Here is a 21,580-nt window from a genome sequence, read left to right on the forward strand (position 1 = left end):
TTACTGTGATGCTCATAAAATGAATCAAATGTTTGTCCAACATAGGGTACTTATTTAACTTTTCTATTCTCATTTTCATCAGCAAAGACAACCTCGCTGGAATTGTAATTGTCATCATGTTTAATTGTCATCATCAGTGTCAGATTTAATTGGATTCAGCTGATTAGCTAATCTACATTTGTCCTCTTCTTCCTTCTCCAGGTGCAACATCCGCTCCATGCCTTATCTTCATCTTTCCTGCTGTCTTCTACATCCGTATTGTTCCGAAGGATAAGGAGCCAATGCGTTCTACCCCTAAAATCTTTGTAAGTTATGCTTGTATGATTTATGGCTGAGAGGAGAACATTTAGTAAACTTTTCATGCATCGCCTTTATCCATTTTTTTCATCGCATTATCCAAGGTTAATGCCACTTTATACCAGTTAGACTTACCATGTTTCCATCCAAAGCTGCCAATTTAACTTGTGTGCCAAATTGGAATATTGCCTAAACATTTGCGAATAAGCACCGTTTCCATCCGATGCGTTCATGAGAACAAAATCATCACTTCATGGGAAATTAAATATCTTTAACAATAATGGAAGTTGCTGCAATCGGGCAAGCCAAAATGATTTGTGCCTTAGTAGATCGCGCAGATGAAACGCGACAAACGTTGTCATGTTATTTTGCGTTCGGATGCCTGGTGTTTGTGGACGCAATTGCGTGAGACACTTCTGGGAGGTCATTACACCAAATCGTTCTGATGACAGACTTTTGCTCCGGCATTACCAACATTTGAGGTGCTGTGCGATGAGATTGGCCGCTGGTTAGTCCAGTTATCCAATCACATCCTCTGTTGAGGCAAAATCATGTGTTTTTTTGTTGTTGTTGTTGTTGCACATCAAGGGATTTGTTCGGTAAATGTGTTTCCATCATAGAGTATGAACATATTCCATAAATTCCATAATCAGCCGCAATTGAGCACATACGTTTTTTTTAAGCACATTTTTTGAATTTATGCGCATCTTGGCATTTCCATCCAGTGTGTTTTTATGCGATATCCCAAAAATTGCATAAAAATAGGTGGATGAAAACATGATACGTGATTTCTGATACGGCCAAAATTGAGTTGTTTTCTTCGGCTCAATATCATCACATTACATAGCATTTATCTCTCTCCTACTGGAAATAGGAGATAATACAGATGTTGCTATACTTTCTGGAATATTTCTAAAATACTCTTTCTTAAAAACTTGTTCAACTGATTAATTTCAAATCAGTTTACAAGGTCAGTTTATAAAATCTATTTTATTTGGTTAATGACTGAATGTCTTTCTCCTTTTCTCAGGCTGCCTGTTTCGCTGGACTGGGCGTGTTGTTTATGATAATGAGCTTGAGCTTCATCATCATTGATTGGACAACAGGCAGCGGCAGTGCTCTGGGTGGCCACTAGGAGATAAACTCTGGTGAATGTGTGTTTGTACATGGCTTTGTATGTATGAGAGTGCGTGGCGTACGTATAGTTAGTGATGTAACATACTGGAAGATGATCTGATTTATTTTTATCTGTATTTTTCTGCCTGTTATGACGCAGAGAATACACCGTCCCACTGTAGGAAGGGAAAGGTGTGGGGGACCCAAAACAATATCCCGTTTTCCACAGATAACCTGCCATCAGACAATGGGTGGAAATGTCTTTATTTTTAAACATTTTTGATAAATTCAGACTAATGTTATATATGTTTTAAAACCTGTAAAGGTCAAACATGCTGACCGTTTCAATTATTTATTCAAGGTTTAGTATCTTCACTTAGGAATATGAAATATGCTGTTATGGCTCAAATTGCTTGTCATCATTTTTATTGACTCTCACGCTCTGTTTTTATCAATCCCGATACTATTATACTTGACACGACTGTACTGTAGAGACACATAATCCCACCCTTCTAGATTTCTTTGAAGTGACAGCAAATGCATTGTACAATAGTGACCTATATATCAGATTTTTACATATGTAATCTGTGTATAACTTTGCCCATAGAACAAGGAGATTGTAGAAGTTTTGAAGCCAGCTAGTTTTTAGTAAAGATGGGTCGGTAGATGGTTTACTCTCCAGCGGGCTTTGGACAATCAACGAGTCTCATCACCACCTATTTCAGATACTGCACGATTTCAGTGTGCCAAAGCAAAGGATTTCCAAAATCAAACTATCATAAAGTATATTTTCTGTTTTCCTAAAGTATGCACAGTAGCCATAGATTGCAAGGCTTGCCTTGATCACATGGAGATTTAAACAGTGAGAAATGTATTTATTTAAATGTATCGAATATATTTTGCAGTTCACTGGATGAGTATTAGTGTGTTCTAGTATTGACGTGTACAATAACCGTGTCCTTGATCGTTTATATTGCGTTGAAGATCTTAATGGCATACTCGAGGCCATTTACGCAAACGCTAACGCAGGACTTCATATACATACACCAAACTATATTTTACTTGAAACAGACGTAATCTCCCCTGTATTAGAATTCAAACGATCATAAGCATTTCACTGCAGTGAAGTTTAAGTGATTTAGTTTGGAAGCTGCTTTGGAAGAAATTTATCTCACATGAAAAGGGTTGTAAATGTTTTATTTTTTCACATCTGTGTTTAACTTGTTTTACAGTTCATTTTCTTGTAATCTGAGTATTTATGGACCCTGCTTTCGGTATTAGCACTAGATGATGAACCAGCTTAAATGTAGAAACGTGAAAGACATCGCCATTTTTTTTGTTAGTTTGAAGGAAATCGTATGATTATTCTGTGTTTGAAATCTCTCGCTCTTACTCGGTGGTTCATGCGATGCTTTCAAAACTGTAATGTGTTCAGATTCTGCCAAAATACTGTGCTGTGCAATCCTGGTGTACAGTAAGTTGTGCTAATATGATGTGCCGACTGATGAGTAGCTGGGTTGGTAGTGGCAGATATTGGTAAACCATGAGCAAACATGAGTTATTCTGCAACAGGTGTGAGTATGTCTTTACCGGTAATATCACCACATTAATGACAGAAATAATTAGATGAGAAACAGACTTCATATGAATTGGCATGGCATTGACACTGGCATGGTTGTTCAGTTTGCACTGTCAACAAAAAACAAACTGAACTTTATGCTGGAGATTGAAGTACATTTCAAGTGGTCCCCAATTATTTAACATGGCAATGATGTTTGTTATGCAACTATTGCTTTATTTTCCTTAATCTGATCATTTTATTCTTATTAGTACTTTTTGAAGTTTTATAAATCTTAATAGCCTAAAGAAAAAGTGCCTCAGATTACAACCAGCTACCTTAAATACCCTTTAGATACTACCTACTTTTTTTTATTTTGCCACTGATCACCATATAGGTGCTGGTTAAATACTTTTTTATCCTGGTTACAATGAATTTTATTGTTATATTTTACTATTTTATTAATAATAAGATTTGTAATTTTATTATTATGCTTAACTCTATTTGAAATACTCTTTTAGTTAAGTTATAGCTTTTGCTTGGTATATTATATTTGCTTCAACCAAAGTAGCATTAGATTGAAGATAAATTCAAGGGTGAATATTGTGATTCATATGGTATGTAATGCAAAAATGATGATGACTGAAATTCTGTATGTTATTTTGTCTCAGTGCTGCCCAGTTTATATACCATTTCTTCAAACAAATATTGCTAATTTTTGTTCTATGTAATCTGGTACAGATCATCTGGGAAACACAAACAACAGTTTGTTTTTCAAAGCATACTACACTTATTTAATCGATACAGTTGGGTTCATATGATAGATTGTTTAGTTCATTCGTATATATTGTATATAAACGTGAACCGCTTTTCTGATGCATATTTAGCTTGTATAGTGTAAATAGCAGAACCAATTGACAATAAAAAAGCTGTTTTTAAACCTGTATGTGAGTTTTGTTTTTACTACCCTGCCAAAAATAGCATTATGACTTTCTTATGGGTCAATATCAAAACTAGATTATAAAGGTAGGCTACTTCAGGCCTCCAAGCTTGTGCTGTGATTAGTTCTTCTAACACTTGAGGGCGATGTTTGCAGATCCAAATGACAAATGTCAGATGTAATAACCTCAACTTGCATTAAGTGCATTTTACATGTAGGCCTATCCCATTATTCTTCAAATTATCTGCATAATATGGCGCGCTTATTTTTGAATGTTTTAATAGGTTTCTCCGTGGCACAAACCTGCTTTCAATTCATGATGTCTAATTCGCGAACGAGTCGTTCTTCTGAGTCGGTTCTTTTTGAACGTTTCATTTGAACTGATTCACACAGAGCTTGTTTTTATCACTCAGTCTTTGGAGTGAACCGTGAGGTGAGTGTCACGTTTGACACATTAACCTCAGTTAAATGTAGGCTATTTTACTGAATAAAATGCCACTGAATTGATTCAAGTTTATTTGCCATTTCCTTACATCCTTACAGAGGTAGTGAAAATAAAAAAGATTTAAATATAAAAATAGCCTATCTAGTATTTACATTTCAGTAAAGCTTCTTTATTACACGTAGTGCAGTTGTAGTGGCAAATCAAGGATTATGTTAATTAGCCTATAGTACCCTGCCCTATGAGCCTAGATTACTTGTCATATTTATTTGTGTTATGAAATTAATGTTTTTTTTTTATTAAGAAAAGAGTATTACATAGATATGATAATGTTATTATTCTTATTCAATTATATATCTTTGTAAAGACTGAATTGATGCTCTGAAAAGATTTTTGTCTTTTCAGTAAAATATGTTTCTTATCATGTATCATTCTTGTTTAAACGTCAGTGTGTTAATAATTAATTAAAGTAATAATGATTTAAACTTGAGTGATCATTTCAAAGAATCAATGAATCATTTTTAGCTAGTTCATTGAACCATATGAGCAAACCGATTGTTCGGAATCAGCAAACTACTGCATTTCCCACAATTCACGGGCAGTTGTTCATCGGTGGGTGGGTGCTGCACGCTTGGGCTTTTTCACATTCTTACGCTCTGTTTATTCCTCAGAAGAAATCAGCGCGAGTGGAGCGCCGCGCCGAACGCTGCAACGTTCTGAATTTAAATTTTTAAACATTTAGAATTTCCCTGCGCCAGGCTCGAGATGCAGAACGTTTGAATTTTAAATAATAACGGGGAAAAAAAAACACCAGAGCTCTTTGGCGGCAGAATTTCTCAGGAGTTGTATATTATTTTCGCGTGTAAAGAAAGGCACCTGACTCAGTGCAAGCGAATGATTTTGATTTCAAGAACTGTGAGCGGTAGATGAAAGCGCCGACTCCGCGGCTGCTCTTTGATCTGAAAGGAGGCGCTAATGGAAGATTGACTGATTGATTTGGCGGAAAGCTAAAGCAACTTTTTAATCTCGTCTAAACATATTCTAACCCTCCTGATTGATGGAGAATCACTGGCTGGGCATTTTCGGAATCAAACCTTTTAAATTGTGACACTTTGCACCTGTATATCACATCTGTACGCGGCGTCATTATAGTTTACAGTTCTTGAGCGGAACGGACCGAGCTGATCTGACCCGTTCTCTGAAGTTTGACGCGCGCACGGTTCGATCATGGGCTGCACGGTGAGCGCTGAAGACAAGGCGGCCGCCGAGAGATCAAAGATGATCGACAAAAACCTGCGGGAGGATGGAGAGAAGGCGGCGAGGGAGGTGAAACTGCTCCTGCTCGGTAAGTCATGGCACGTCGTGTGTGTGTGTGTGTGTCATTTTCAGCAGGTCTGTGTGTTCAGAATGCTCCCGCAAAATATTTCGTTTTCCAGTGCTATTTGTCACATGCCTCCATAAAAACAACAGGCCAGTACTTTGCTACTCGTTTGGACGAGATAAATATATTTAGTATGATATTGAGGTTGAGGATTGCCTATGATGTGCGGTTCGATTGGTGATGGATGCAAACACCAGCATCCGTCTAATGCACGGCTGCTGTCTTTCATTTGAGGAGACTTCAAACCACAATATTATATATATATAAATAAATAAATAAATAGCAAGCAGTAAGAAATGTAATGTTTGTGGACATGTACCGCGAAAATACCATAGCATACCTTAAAGCACTTTTGCTTTCCATATAAATAGCCTAGCGTGTTTTTTAGGCATTTATATGATCAGTGATAAGACATGTGCGCACATGCCCATACATTCCGTAGTAATCATCGAAGCACATTGGAGTACCATGGTGTTTTGGATATACCATGGTATGAAAGTGCCATGGTATAGTGATGGTGATTCTATGGTGCAGAAAATTCATGGTACTCCAAGCAAGGTACTTCCAAACGTATTATGGCATTTTTTTTGTGTGTAAATTATATAAAAGTACCTTGATTCTACCATCTGGACCATGCTCATATCATGACACATTTTTAGGCATGATTTTGTATGAGGGTGCATGAAAAACCAGCCCGCCATTATCTCAGTGCTTCGTCAACACTGTTATGTGACATTAAATATAAATTTGCAGAGTGCATAAGTGATCTAGATGCTGCATATTGTGTGTCATATAGTTATATCATCATTATCAGTGATGTTTTTATACTGTTGTTTCATTTAGTATCGTTTAGCTTATTCAGGTCAATTGCAGATGTTCTCCAATGTAACCACCTGCACTAATGCATTATGTAACTCTTCTATACGTCCATTAGCTATACTCACCTCTGCATTGGGAAAAAAAAACACTTATCAATGTTTAATTATGTGGTTTCCATGGATGCTGCATAGTCCCTTATGCTCATGTGTTTAGGCCTTGTCATAAATAATCTCAGCTCTCTTTTTCTATTGCTATTGTATCAAAAGCATGACATTACCGGTAAATGAAGTACACAGGCATCCAAGATACAATGCTGTTTGACTTTTAGCAAGACGACCAGGTTAGGAATAAACGCGAGCCTGCAGGTAGTGCACTTGTCGAGTAACCCTGCTGTGAGAATCAGATAAGTACAGCTCCAAACAAAAGACTTCACCATTCAATTATACTTCATTAAAGCTCAGTTCTCCCGCTGTAACCAATCCATTTTTATTCTGTCTGGTCCATTGGTGGTAAATGAAAGCGTGTTGGATCCTGAAAATTACTTGGGGATGGGGAGTACTATACGATTCTGTAGTTAATGTATGCTGATACACACCTGTTTAAAAGTCAGTGGATGTTCTGGTATTATTCCTGGATCAACAAAATGATTAGTACTAAGACCATAGACAGTAATAGAAATGGACACAGCGACCCCATAGGTTTCAACGGAGAAAAGTGAAGTAAATTAGAAGCATCACTTCCTGATGCCTAGGCGAACTGCGCAGACTCAAACTGAGCTTGACGACGTAGATGTGACGTGAGCAACCTGTCTGACAGCTGTCAGTCTTCTAGTAGCTGTGCCGAGAGAAATCTGAATCATTCCCTTCCAAATCTTGCAGAGATGGAGAGCGTGAGTGTTAGCTGTCCATGAGCTAGCAGCAGGAGCAACTTTATGAATCTCTATGGGCTTCTCCTTTGACTTTATGCCTCCACGTCCCCCGATTGCCTGCGAGCTTCTCCTCCTGCATGTCTATACGGTAATTTCTCGACTGTGCGACAGAGAGTCACGTGTTTATGACGCAATCGTTAGCCTATTTTTACAAAAACGGCTTCAACGTGGCCATAGCGTAAGATACAAGGTAATGGAGCCTTTACATTGTCGTGTTTCTTTAGAAATAAACAGTGGACAAATGGAGTCTTTAAACGCCTCGGATGTACAATCCATTAGATATGCTGCAGTATGTATGAGTGATGTTCGCAATTGCAGTGGTTTTTTGTGGCCCATAGACCTTAGGTTAGATTTAACACAAGGCTGACTTACACTGTGGTCCTAGATCATGTAATTTTCACAACTTTCAAAATTGTTTTATGAAGTTTTTTTTCCACTGACTTACTAATACGTCATGAGTTTCATTTACTGGATGAATCAGCGTTTTTGAACAAATCTCTTGAATGAATGATTCAATGAATGACAGATTTTTTTTAACAGTCACTTGTCGCCACCTAGTGACGTAACAATGTAATTGATACAATTTTTATATTTGAAGTGTAAATTTACTTTCTAAAAGGGATTTGCTCTATTTTGATTGCTACTATAGTAACACATTAGTGTTTATATCTGAACTATAAACTTTTATCCCAGTACTTCTGATATAATTTGAACATTTGTAACACAGAAATAATGGGACTGTGTTGTTGAATTGACTGTTTGTGAAGCGGTTTCATACTTCTACATGACAACTGCTCTCTCTGGTTCAGCGACAGTGTGAATGCGGATTTGAATATTTGCTGTGATCGGACTTGCCAAAGGTTTAATAGACAGCCGAATCGCGGTCATTTAGGAACAAGTTTGTGGATGTTTGAATCGAGATCACAATCTTTTTTACGATTAATCGCGCTCAGCTCTACTGTTTATTGACAAGGATGTCTGTAGATTTTTTTGCAGGGGTACAAGGGGAGGCCAAGTATATAAAATATATATTTTATATTTATATAAAAATTGCCAAATATTTTCTGATTCATTAGCGTGCCTGATATATCAGAATATTTACCATGTTTAAAATGACATGTAGTCTGGTTAACGTTGCTCACTACAGTATGATATTGAATGAGTATGACCAATCAGGACATTTCGCTTGAATCTTGGATTTGGTCATGACACAGATTATGAGACCGTTAATCTCTTAAAGTTAGTGTTGCTGCTCAAGCTGTGGCCTAATTCTGCATCGAGCCTCTCAGTATCCTCACACTTCAGTGCCGCCACGCCACCCTGAGCTGGAGCGTTTGTGTCCTGTATGTCATATCCTGTTAGTGGCTCAGCATGTGTGCTCTGATGCTGACAGCGTGGGGACAGGTGTGACAGCAGCGCTCTCCTCAACACGCTTTACCCTACGGAGAGAGCAAGCAGGAGTGAGAATACAGGGAGAACATGCCTGGGGAATAGGGGAGACAGACTTTAGATGTAATCAAAAAATTGGATGAACTTAGCTTGACACCGAGTCCCTCTAGGTAACTTATAACATGATGTTCAACTTTAAATATATCTCTATGTAAATAAATAAAAACAATCTAGAAAGCACATATGCTACATTATGTAGGTCTCCGGCTTATAGTGTTGAATCAGAAATGAGACACACTCAAGCCCTGACTAGTACAGTGTAAATAGGGATTTCCACACACCAGTGTTTACTGAGCTCCCACTAATGACTTCATACGGTCAGGTCTGAAAATGATAGATGACCACAGCAATAATCTCATGGTGTGTTATATCCTGTAAACACAGTGCAATTTCTCGTCAGCACCATATTCTGCCTTATTCAGCGTTTTCACGATATTGCTAAACATACATCAACATCATCAGTTTGAAACATTCTGGATGTGAAAATGATGCTGGCTTGGTTACTTTCCATTGTTTACGGACTCAAATCAATCCTCTGTCTTGGGGTGTACAGGTAGTCGGATTAAACATTTCACATTAGTATGAAAACAACTCCAGCACTAGCAATGTAGAAATGGAGAAACACAATTATCTAAATATGATGATGCACTTTAAATGCATTTACGTTTACATGCTTTTACTTTAGCCTATGTTGCCAGGAAATTGACTGTAATCAGAATACAATCCTGCATTGAAGGCACTCAATGTTCTGTTCAATATAGCAATGTTTCTGTATAATTCAATCTGGTTTGAAAGACCGATAATTGTTTATGATGACTGATTTTTAGACTTTATTACTTCAGTGTAATTTTAATCAAATTAAATTATTAGAAGCAGATTGAGTATGTGTTTAAGTATAAGAATATTCTCTCATTGCTGTGCATTGTGGGATTGCTTTATCTGCAATGGATATTGTACATTTTCTCAGTCTTTCCAGAATGAAGCATTTTGCATGCAGTGTAATTTGTCGTCTACAAATTGAGAACCACACCTATGATAATATGACGCCTACAAATGTTGCCTTGGTGGGAGTCTTACTAGGTTTTGTAACACAACTGTGGTTCAGACAGGCTTTTCATTATCATTTTTCCTAATAGCCTCTTTCACTCCTTACTCAGTATGCGTCACATGTTTGAAACCGCGCTGGTCAGAATTATTGACCTTGCCTCCTCTTCATATCTCTGCTGTTTATGAGCAACTCACCATTATGACACATGTCTGGTGGTCATGGATACTCCAGACTCTTCTCAGTTGGGTTTCGTTTAAAAAGTTGGCTGCCACGTTTGAATGCCAGGAATATCCTTGAGTCAAGTTTTGTTTTTACCATCCAGAATCCTCCCACGACATGGACTGCAAGTGTTGAATCCCCAAACAATTGTGAAGTCAAGGTCATGTCACAGACTCACTCACTCCAAGCGGGAAGTATTTTGTGGTCTTGTGTTTATGTAAACCGAGCTTCTTTAAACTCTTTCCTCATCACGCCTGAACATTTCAGGTGTACTAGGTTGGCAAAACTCAAGGAAATTCCAAAAGACAAAAGCTTCGAGGACAAAAATGACGAGCACTTTCTTTGGGTTTAGCTTTTTTGAGAGGAGAATGGCCAGTGGCGGCAGTTACATCACATAACTAATGGAATTGTGCCACAGAATGGGGGCAAGTGACTATCAGGAGGGTTCATGTGCTGGAAGCTACTGTTGCAGACACTCATTTTGAGGGGATATTCTGGACTCTTTTATGCAGGTCCTTTTTTGAGACATTTCTATGTGTATATTACTTGGAAATCCCTGAGGAAGTGGAATTTGCAAGGTTTTAGCAGCACATCTTTCAACAGCAGACAAGGATAGCTAGAATTATTATGTTAATATTTTTCTCAAAATCATATCTCAGTGGCTGATGGCTTGGAATAATGGTTCAAAAAACATTGTATTCCTATTAATTAAAAAATATATATACTTATTTCTACTCTACAAATTGAAATGATAAAAGAAATTAGAAATTAGCCTTGTACTTTTATTGAGCAATCACCATACATTGATCAAAGTTACTAGTAAAGATGTTTGATTTATTTTTCAAATAAATGCTGTTCTTTTGAACTTTCTTTTTATCAATGAATTCTGAAAAAAAAAGTATCATGTTTTCCACAGAAATATGAAGCAGCACAACTGTTTTCAACATCAAATCAGCATTAGAATGATTTCTGAAGGATCATGTGACACTGGAGTAATGATGCTGAAAATATATTCAAATGCAAAAGTTATATTAAGTTGTAATATTATTTCACAATATTACTGTTCTTGCTGTATGTTTTATTCAATACATGCAGCTTGTGTGCATAAGACTTATTTAAAAACAACATTTTTACCAATCCCAAACTTTTGAACGACAGTGTATAATCAGAGGAACCAATATTTCAACCAAACAGTCATTGTTGCAGATTAAATTCAAATGTGCACTACAGTAAAGTCTGATGTGGTCAGATAAGCTGTTGTATAGCTCATCAAGAAGCACATACTTGTAATTTCACATAAGCTTGAAAGCACACTGAGAGGCGAGTGTCCTGGAATAAAAGCTGGTGTATCTGTTGTTAAAAACCTGGAAGGCAAGTGTCTTCAGTGATTTATCTGATGCACTGTTTACATTTGGAGTCTGAGTCATTGTGTTGTGTCTGTGTAACTTTGGCTCATGATATTCTGACGGGTAGGAAAGAGCAGAGGTCAGAGTCGGATATTCCTGTCAAACAGCGACAGTCCCAGACAGTGATAAAACGCCACCTTCTCCTTTTACCTTCAGTGCAAAAACAGCTCGCCAAGGTGACTCCTCGCGGAACAGGTGACTGCTTCCTGCACAAAATTACATCTTTAAAACACACACACACACACACACACACACACACACACACACACACACACACACACACACACACACACACACACACACACACACACACACACACACACACACACACACACACACACACACACACACAGAGAGACTTCAGAATGAGACTGTACCCTCCAAAAACCTCCTCTGTGATTTGTGCACATGGCACACACACATTTGAAAACAGACGTCTGGCATTATAGGTTTCCTATTTCAGCTCGTCTCAAAGGTCTTACATCAACCTTGCCCAACTTGAAAGTGTCTCCTGTTCTTTCATAGAATGATGTCAGATCTTCAAGTCTCAGCATGCCGTGAAATATACCAAAAGTTGGTGTTTCAAGTGGTCTTTTAAAACCTGAAGAAACCGAGAGTTTTATGGCTGTGTTGTGCTTTTTGTTTGCTTAATTTTTTTATGAAAAAAATTACTCAGAACAGAAGCCATACGATTGCTTTGTGTGATGAACAGAGCAATGCTTAAGTTGATATTTACTGAAAATAATTGCCACAAATCTAATATGTGTACTATGCACACATATTAAAGCATAATGCATTGATGGGTCACAAGACACAGTGGCCATTGGCACCATTGACATCACACCTGGTACGCCAACAGAAAAGATGTTTTCAGGACTGACGAATTGTGCGATATGGGTCGATTTTGTTTTCATGTTGTCTTTGAGGTGTGCTGAGATCATTCACTGAAGATGTCTCTCTTGTTTAGTTGTTTAGGGCAGCTCTACAATAGTTGTTCCTTTGTTGTCGTGTGTATTATTTGGGATGTTGTGCATTTATTGATCTCAGCCTGTTGGGGCTAAAATGCTTGCAGCCATTTACCAGCGACCTACTGTGCTGTTTCTGTCATTATAGGCTGAATACATCAGCTGGCTTGCCAGTTTCTCTCACACTCATTGTCATTCCTGCAAGGCTCAGAAAATAGACGTCACCTCCTGCAGCCCGTATTATAATCTGTGCAGTGAAGTTGAGAGCATGCTAAATCGAGTGAAGAGAAGAAATCCAAAAAATCCATCTTAAAATAAAGAAGATTTACTTAGCGTATATGTACTACCGTCTGTTCAAGATGTTGGGGTTGGTCAGATTTTTGTAATGATTTTAAAATAATTTTCCTATGTTCACCCAGGCTACATTTATTTGAGTAGAGTAATTTTGTGACAGTTGTGCTGCTTAATATTTTTGTAGAAATGGTGATGCATTTTGTTCAGGATTTTTTTAATGAATAGAAAGTTCAAAAGAACAGCACTGATTTGAAATTGAAATATTTTGTGACATAATTCACTTGTTGTCTCACATTTGATCACATTGATTTCACAGTATGTGAGAGTATGTGTTCTACATGTGACCACATGTTTTTGCACATGTGAAATTCGTGTGGTTTTTCTTTAAGGATACAGTCACTTTCAACGAATTTAATGCCTTCTTGCTGAAAAATGTTAGGGTTAGAGTGTTTAAGACTGTGTCTTAAAGGGATAGTTCACCCAAAAATGAAACTTCTGTTATTAATTACTTATCCTCATGTTGTTCCAAAGACCTTCGTTCATCTTTGGTACACAAAGTAAGTTATTTTTAATGAAATCAGAGCTTTCTGTGCCTCCATTGACAGCTACGCAACTACCAATTTAACGCTTCTAAAAATTCGTAAAGAGATCGTAAAACTAATCTGTGTGAATTGAGCGTTTTACTCCAGATTTTCTGAAGAGGCTCGATCGTTTTATATGTTGAATAGATTTCATTTAGGCTTTTATTCACATTTAAACATTACCCAGAAAACATTGCCGTGCCTCGATTGATCGCGCCCTGTGTGAATAGCTCCATAGAGATCTATTGTTCAGATTCAAGAGCTCCATCGCGTCGAACATTTGCGCCGAATTATCGCTTTCAGTGTGAAAGTCCCTTAACTTGTAATAGTAGTCTTAGTAGATGCCCCTGGAGTTACACCACATTTTCCGTTAAATTTCCTTGTAAAGCAGCAGTCCATTTGACAAAGTAATTCTTGACCATAATTGGCGTTGGTGTATCTTCATTTGCTGACTTCTCGTCTTGCCAGACGGAACGAAGGGAACTGCGAAACCTATCTGACACAATGCCGTCACCCCTCCGGTGGAGGGTTTGAACATGACTCTGTAGGAGTGCTCTTTGTGGAGCTCTCCTGTGTTTGAAGCACTGCTCAGAGATGTAAATTGGGCTCAGGCTCTGATTAGGGCACTTGACGGGTGGCAGAGTAGAGCCGCACTGGAGATCAAAGACACTGGAAGCGCGGAGGACGAAGACTCTTTAGACGCCGATGCTCTAAATTGGTATAATTGATCACGATAGTGAATGCTGTCATTATGGACGCCCTTCTCATCGTCTCAAGAGCATTCTTGGAGAGGACACTACGGACATGCAATAAGTATAACAATAGTTTGCCATCTGAAAAATCAGTAGATGAAATTTAAAACTGTTTTTGAAAGTAAAATGCTGCTTGTTGTTAGTGAGCGCAGGCTTTGACACTTGGTCATGCTGGCAGTGTGAGTTCAAGTCTATTTTGCACCATTACTCAATCCTTTCCTTTTCTGCCTATTATTTTCTGTCCTTTGACTATTACAATCAATTAGCATTGGGTTGTTTGAACAGTCTTATATTATTGAACACTATAATTGAACTCTACAATATAATTAGCTGGAAAGACATAGAAAAACTTGTTTATATATTAGGCGTATTATTGGTGCTCAATTATTAATATGGTTTAATCCTTTTTGTAGCTAATATTTTTGTGTTCTGTAAACAGATCTCTGGTCAAACGGCAGTCTAAAACTCCATCTACGTGTGATTTGTGATAAGACTGATTGCATTGCGCATTCTGAGTGCATTTCGTAAATCCCAGCCAATTTCCCCTGTACATTGTTTGCTGTACATTTCCCAAGCTCATCACACAATGATCTCTAGTTTCGGTCTTTCATTTCACGTCATGTTTTGGTTTCGTTCTTTATCTTGAAACAAGCCTCCTGCTGCATACAATGAGATCATTTAATGTGGACATAAAAAACTAATAATTACATGGAACAAACATATGACGGGTCATAGAGGCTTATGTGTCAGATTGAATTGACCCCCGCCCCCCCTTTCATGTGTTTAAATTTTTTAGAGGTGGATGCTAAGCTGTTTTGTTTTATTTAATTTTTTACCAGAATTGCAGAATATGAAACTTTGAGTTTCTTTGGCTCTGGCCAGTAATAAACACCATAGTAAGCACTGAGCAACTAGAGCAGAACATGATTTGATGTGACGTAACCTCATGTTTTGGCACACACAAGTTATTTTGTATTAATTACCATATTGAAGCGATTTGCCAGTAGCAAACTAGCAAGTCAAAGAAAGGTTTTTTACTTTGTTTTCCCCTCGGCATGAGTGAAAAAGTTCACAGCAGAATGGGTCTTATTGTGCTGCTGCATTGAGCCGCTGTGTGTTGTGTTGGCCTGATCTCTGTAGACGAAATTACTGTTTACAAACAAATGCTATCTGCAACTCTTCTGGCTTGTCTTTTGCAGAGTGCCTAAAGAAGATTTAGTACTTCAATTAAATAGAGCAGTGTGCATCCAATTCTAAAAATCTGTTTGTGGTTTAGACGACTTTTGATTTCCATCATTATCAGTGGATCAGGACAAATCTGCTTGCATCCTTCTGCTCTAATCAGACCCGGTTGACCCAACTGATCCACCACTGGTTGACCCAACTGATCCACCACTGGTTGACCCAACTGATCCACCACTGGTTGACCCAACTGATCCATCACTGGTTGACCCAACTGATCCACCACTGGTGTCATTCGATTTGTTTCTGTTTGTATTTTGTATTTCACTAGTTGCAAATGGCTGATTTTAACTTTGAAAGCACCATGTGAAATATCAGAGCAAATACTTGAACATAGGACTGGGTGTTGCTCGATAAAATTTTAACAAAAGTTTGATAAATGTTAAAAATAATGTTAATGCACTATGCAAATAATGCTGTGCATGTGTGTTGCAGACAGTTGCACTGGTGCCAATAATTGATGAGCGCTGCCATTTCTATCATGCGACCACTAAACTGCGCAGTGAGATCCAGTGAAAAACATCAGTGCATCAGTTTTTTTACTACAAATCAAATGCCTCATGATTTAAACTACCGGTAGTTTAAAGCCAGATGAAACCGTGCTGACATTCTCAACACTGACTCGGTAAACAGGAGAAGCGTTGAGCTAAAACAATCCAGTTAGAAGGCTTTTCAATCCACAAATCACCAACATTTACCAAGGATTTACTGTAGACGAAATATGGGAAATTAATCTCAAATGGCATTATAATTATTATTATTATTAATGTAGACATTAAATGTATTAAAGGAGTAGAATATAATTGCTTTTTTGTGCATTTGCATTATAATGTCTTTAGGCTACTGTTTTTCATAAAAAAGACCACAGAATCAATAGTTACTTTTTACCGTGGTGTAAAGGAAAGCTATGTAAACATAGTGTGGTGAGGCTTTAGTTGTTAACATGATCCAAAGACAATGGAAGTTTATTTTAATCCTAGCTCAAACAGTAATAATATAGTAATTTCAATTAATCTTGGTCTTATTCCTAATGTTTCTGAATTACTTTATTGCTATTTTATTTCTCAGTAAATGTTAAATAAATGGTACTCAAAGCATGCATGTCTGTGATTACTAAACTACACTGGATTACTGCACTTGACATTTTTCACTATTAGCTAATTGTTGCAGCTGTAATTGTAATCAATCTTAATGAATTATTTTAGCGTGCAGTCATCCAAGGTGACAGCCCACTATACCACAAATGCGATACTCACACAAAATATGATAGTAGTTATTTTAAGGATTTGTTATAATTGAAATCAAGTCGGGCACAAATTGTTAGAGAGAATAGATTTGTAGCGAGTTGGGGTGTGTGCGTGTTCGCTGCCCATTTGTGATCATTTAGCTTACTGTACATAATCACACAGCGTTTCCTCTGAACACAGGCTGTTAGCTTGTGTCCGAGTCGCTATGGAGACATGTTTCTGTCTCTAGCAGATTGTAGTGTTTTTCCTCAATATGAGTTCAGTACAGGCCAGACATCAATGTACCTCCTCTAATTCAGCCATAAATTACAATATAAACACGCAATTCATCATGTTCTGTGCTCGTAAGAGTGTTCATGTGTTAGTGCATCAGAATATAAGTGTTAAAATTGTATGGATGAATATTTAGGCGCTATCTGGTGAGGGTATAGCATTATATTTGGCTGTTTGGTTTGAGCAATACAAGATTTTTGTGTGATTTTTAAAGGCTTTTCAATGGGGGTAGCTGATGTAAGGGATAATGTATAGCGAGGTGGTTGTTATAGGGAATACAACCCCGACAGGCTGATCGGGACCCCGACGCAAAGCGGATATTTAATATATATCAAAATTATTTAAATATAGCGAATGTACATATTGCAATATGGATATCACAACGGCTTGCAATAACTGGGGTCATGAACAAAAGACAAGACAAAAAAAATCACTCCCTGCTCTTGGCTGAATGTGAATAACTTTTGTAGCTTTAAAGGGGTGGTTCAGAATTTTGGACATCGGACCTCATTTTCAAGTTAGCCTAGTTCTCTTACGAGAGGTTCTCTCGTACTGCGTACTGAAAGTACGCACCGGGTAAAGTCTCTTTGCTCGAGATATTGAAGCCAAAATTTATCCTTAAATTTCCATATCTTGTAAACGCAGTGCAGCAGCAGTCAGACCTAGAGCGGGCAATCTAGCGCGCTCATTGGCTGCTCCGCGGCAACTGCTGCAGCCTACCACTGAGCCCCAGGCGTGACGTCACGCCCAATGAGGGCGCTTCGCGCCCTCACGCGGCAAAGCCCGCCGAAATGGGAGTGGCTTAGCGTATATAAGGGGCAGTTCAGGCTGCTAACACTCGATTTTAATCTCTTCAGCGACGCTCTACGCTACGCTGACCTCTGAGAGAAGCCGCCGCCGTCGAATCCAGCGACCAGCCAGCTTAGGACAGCGCCTGAGGAAGCCGGCCGTCTTCGCCACCTTCAGCCGTCCGTGCCAGCTACGCTATCCGGCGTCATATCCTTTTTATGTCTATGATATAATGTGTATTTCCTCTCCGTGCGTTCGCCGCTGCAACGCACGTGTCTAAAAGAGCACGAGGTGTTTGTTTCAAAATGCCTCGTTTTTCCCGCTCAGCGACGGAGACCGCCATCTTCTGCGCTCTCCGCCTGGGACAGGACCACGCAGCCCTCGCTCTGTCTTCGGGAGGCTGCGTTCACTGCGAGGAACTGCCAATGTCGACCCTGCGGGCTCGACTTGCCGCGTTCGACGCTGAAGATGTCACTCCGGCTGTCTTCGGTGGGCCGCGCAACAGAAGTGCCGCCCCCAGAGACCCCCTCCCCCCCCGACACGCAGCTGCCGGCCTCGGCCCTCACTGCTGTCGCCTCAGGGGATGAGGTGGACGGAGAACCATCGATGATGGCTGCTTTTGGGATACAAATTCCCCCAGCGGACCTTCTTCGCAGCGACGACAGATCGCGCTCTGACAGCCGCCACAAGCCGCCTCCCCCCCGGGGGACCCCGGCCCGAGATCGCGTTGAAACCTGAGCCGCGAAGTCCTCCTAGCAGCCGCACGGAGGAGAAGATGCGCGAGTCCCGCCGCGGCCGGACCGCCATCAAACCTACCCGCTCTGCCAGTCCCCTTAGCAAAGGCTACTGCAGTAGTGTATACCGCAGCCAACGAGCCAGTTGCTTAACCCGCTCGCCTGCACACAGACGCCGTTTCCACGGCGACCCAGATAAATCTCATAAAGAGTGTAGTGTCTGTTTTTCCGGCTCACGCCGACGGTGTTTTCAAGTGTAGAAGATGTGCCCACGCCACTGTGTTCACCCTACACATAAGCACGATCCCCCCCGGTGTCCCTCACTGTCACAGAGCCCACTCACATAAGCGGGCACGCGCCGCTCGAGTGTTAGACGTAGGATATGTGCCCACGTTACAGTGCCCACACCTACTCACTGCCCGCTCTGTTGCACAGTTATTCCAGGGGACGAAAGCTTTAACAGTCGTGTGGTGAACATAGGCCCTGTGAACGCTCACGAGCACTCACACTCACTGATAAATGCTGCAACCCCGGCGCCGCTCACGCGCCCCGCTGTTCTCGCCACAGAATGATTTCCGTACAAAGCGATCGAATCATTGGGTGTGTAATGCAGCCGGCCGCCCTATACAGACATCGAGAGCGCGCGCGCCTCGCTGATACCTCCGCTACAGTTTCTCGACCCCACGCAGTGCGGCGATCGGAACGCGGAGACCTTTGTTTACCGGCCGTGTTGTGAACGTAAGCCCTGTGACTGCTCACGAGCACTCACACTTACTGATACACACTGTAAACCAACGCCGCTGTTCGCGCCACAAAATGTTCTCCGTCCAAAACGGCCGAGTCATTGAATGTGAAACAGCCGGCCGCCTTATACAGACATCGAGAGCGCGCGCGCCTCGCTGATATCTCCGCTATAGTTTCTCGACCCCCGCGCAGTGCGGCGATCGAAACGCGGATACCATTGTATAACCGGCTGTGTTGTCAACGTAAGCCATGTGAGCGCTCACGAGCACTCACACTTACTGATAAACACTGTAACCCCGGCGCCGCTCACGCGCCCCGCTGTTCGCGCCACAAAATGTTCTCCGTCCAAAACGGCCGAGTCATTGAATGTGAAACAGCCGGCCGCCCTATACAGACATCGAGAGCGCGCGCGCCTCGCTGATATCTCCGCTATAGTTTCTCGACCCCCGCGCAGTGCGGCGATCGGAACGCGGATACCATTGTATAACCGGCTGTGTTGTCAACGTAAGCCATGTGAGCGCTCACGAGCACTCAAACTTACTGATAAACACTGTAACCCCGACGCCGCTCACGCGCCCCGCTGTTCTCGCCACATAATGTTCTCCGTCCAAAGCGATCGAGTCATTAGGTGTAATGCAGCCGGCTGCCGCTGTCAGCGAGCCGCTGATACCTCCGCTACAGTCTCTCGACCCCGCGCAGTGCGGCGATCGGAACGCGGATACCATTGTATAACCGGCTGTGTTGTGAACGTGAGCCCTGTGAGCGCTCACGCTTACTAACAAACACTGTACCCCCAACACCGCTCACGCGCACCGCTGTTCGCGCCACAAATTGTTCTCCGTCCCTAGCGACCGAGTTACGGAATGTGAAACAGCAGGCTGCTGCCGTCAGCGAGCAGCATTACTCAGCAAACGAGGGCGCGCGCGCCGCGCTGATACCTCCATTTCAGTTTCTCGAGCCCGCGCAGTGCGGCGTTCAGGACGCGGAGACCATTCTGCCCCTAGCTATGCGTGCGAAAGCATGGGAAGCGATCCCGGGCGTGTCAGAATGGGTGCTGAATGTTGTAAGACAGGGCTATACACTGCAGTTCGCTCGCCGTCCCCCGCGCTTCCGAGCCCGTACAGTGACGAGCGTGAACCCAGAAGTAGCACACCTACTTCGCGCAGAAATAGCAAAACTGTTATGCAAGGGGGCGATAGAGCCGGTACGTCCTTCTATGAGCGAGTCAGGCTTTTACAGCCGTTATTTTCTCGTGCCCAAGAAGGACGGAGCGCTCAGACCTATATTAGATCTGAGACATTTGAACAAAGCTCTTATGAAAAGACCGTTCAAAATGATCACGACCAGACAAATCCTCGCGCAAATTCGCCCGAGGGACTGGTTCATTTCTCTCGATCTGAAAGACGCGTACTTTCAGATTCAGATCATACCCCGTCACAGGCCATTCTTGAGATTCGCCTTCGACGGTCAGGTATATCAGTACACCGTCCTGCCGTTCGGCCTGTCTTTAGCACCCCGTACATTTACGAAGTGCATGGACGCGGCGCTCGCTCCCCTGAGGCGTCAGGGGATGCGAATATTGAACTATCTGGACGATTGGCTGATTTTAGCACAATCAGAGGCGGAACTCGTGTCTCACAGAGCTGTGCTACTCAGTCATCTGGAAAACCTGGGTCTCACGGTCAATTGGACCAAGAGCTCACTGCTGCCCCGTCAGTCAGCTTCCTTGCTAGGAATACAGCTCGACTCGGTGGCAATGACGGCTCGCTTGTCAACACAGCGCGCGCGCCGTGTTCAGCGTTTGGCCGCATCTTTCCAGAAAGACAAAGTGTTTCCCCTGAAAACGTTTCAGAGATTGCTGGGCTTTATGGCCTCAGCCGCAGCAGTGCTCCGGCTAGGTCTATTGCGTATGCGCCCCCTGCAACGATGGCTCAACGCTCGTGTACACCACCGAGCCTGGGCTTCCGGCGGTTACCGAATCAGAGTGACTCAGAGCTGTGTTTCAGCTCTGCAGCCCTGGCTAGTGACCGACTGGTATCAGCGGGGAGTTATGATGGGAACTGTCTCGTACCGAAAAGTTATCTCGACGGACGCTTCCAACCTTGGTTGGGGCGGGATATTCGAGGGCAGACCGGTCTTTGGCCTATGGTCAGACACGGAGAAGCTCCTCCATATAAACTGTCTGGAGATGATAGCGGTCGAGTACACTGTGAAACACTTCCTCCCTTTTCTGCGGGGCCACCACGTACTGGTTCGAACGGACAACATGTCTGTGGTATCGTACGTGAACCGCCAGGGCGGTGTCAGATCCAGGCCACTCTGCGATCTGGCGGAACGCCTCCTCGTCTGGGCTCAG

General features: G+C 41.4%; 2 protein-coding genes across 4 annotated transcripts in view; both read left to right on the plus strand.

Moving 5' to 3' along the window:
- slc38a3b (solute carrier family 38 member 3b) overlaps nucleotides 1-3,911 on the plus strand; it is a 29,950-nt gene extending 26,039 nt beyond the window's left edge. For all 3 annotated transcript variants that reach the window (XM_079627671.1, XM_079627672.1, XM_079627673.1), the window contains 2 exons: nucleotides 202-305; nucleotides 1,328-3,911. In XM_079627671.1, coding sequence (XP_079483797.1) covers nucleotides 202-305; nucleotides 1,328-1,432 — 209 coding nt within the window. In that variant the 3' untranslated portion in view covers nucleotides 1,433-3,911. The remainder of the gene's footprint in view (nucleotides 1-201; nucleotides 306-1,327) is intronic.
- Nucleotides 3,912-4,942: 1,031 nt separating this feature from the next.
- The window catches only part of gnai2b (guanine nucleotide binding protein (G protein), alpha inhibiting activity polypeptide 2b), a 55,400-nt gene continuing 38,762 nt past the window's right edge, over nucleotides 4,943-21,580 (plus strand). Inside the window, exon 1 of the mRNA XM_079627678.1 lies at nucleotides 4,943-5,698. Coding sequence (XP_079483804.1) covers nucleotides 5,581-5,698 — 118 coding nt within the window. The 5' untranslated portion in view covers nucleotides 4,943-5,580. The remainder of the gene's footprint in view (nucleotides 5,699-21,580) is intronic.

The sequence above is a fragment of the Phoxinus phoxinus genome, assembly GCF_949152265.1.
Source record: "Phoxinus phoxinus genome assembly, chromosome: 11".
NCBI lineage: Eukaryota > Metazoa > Chordata > Actinopteri > Cypriniformes > Leuciscidae > Phoxinus > Phoxinus phoxinus.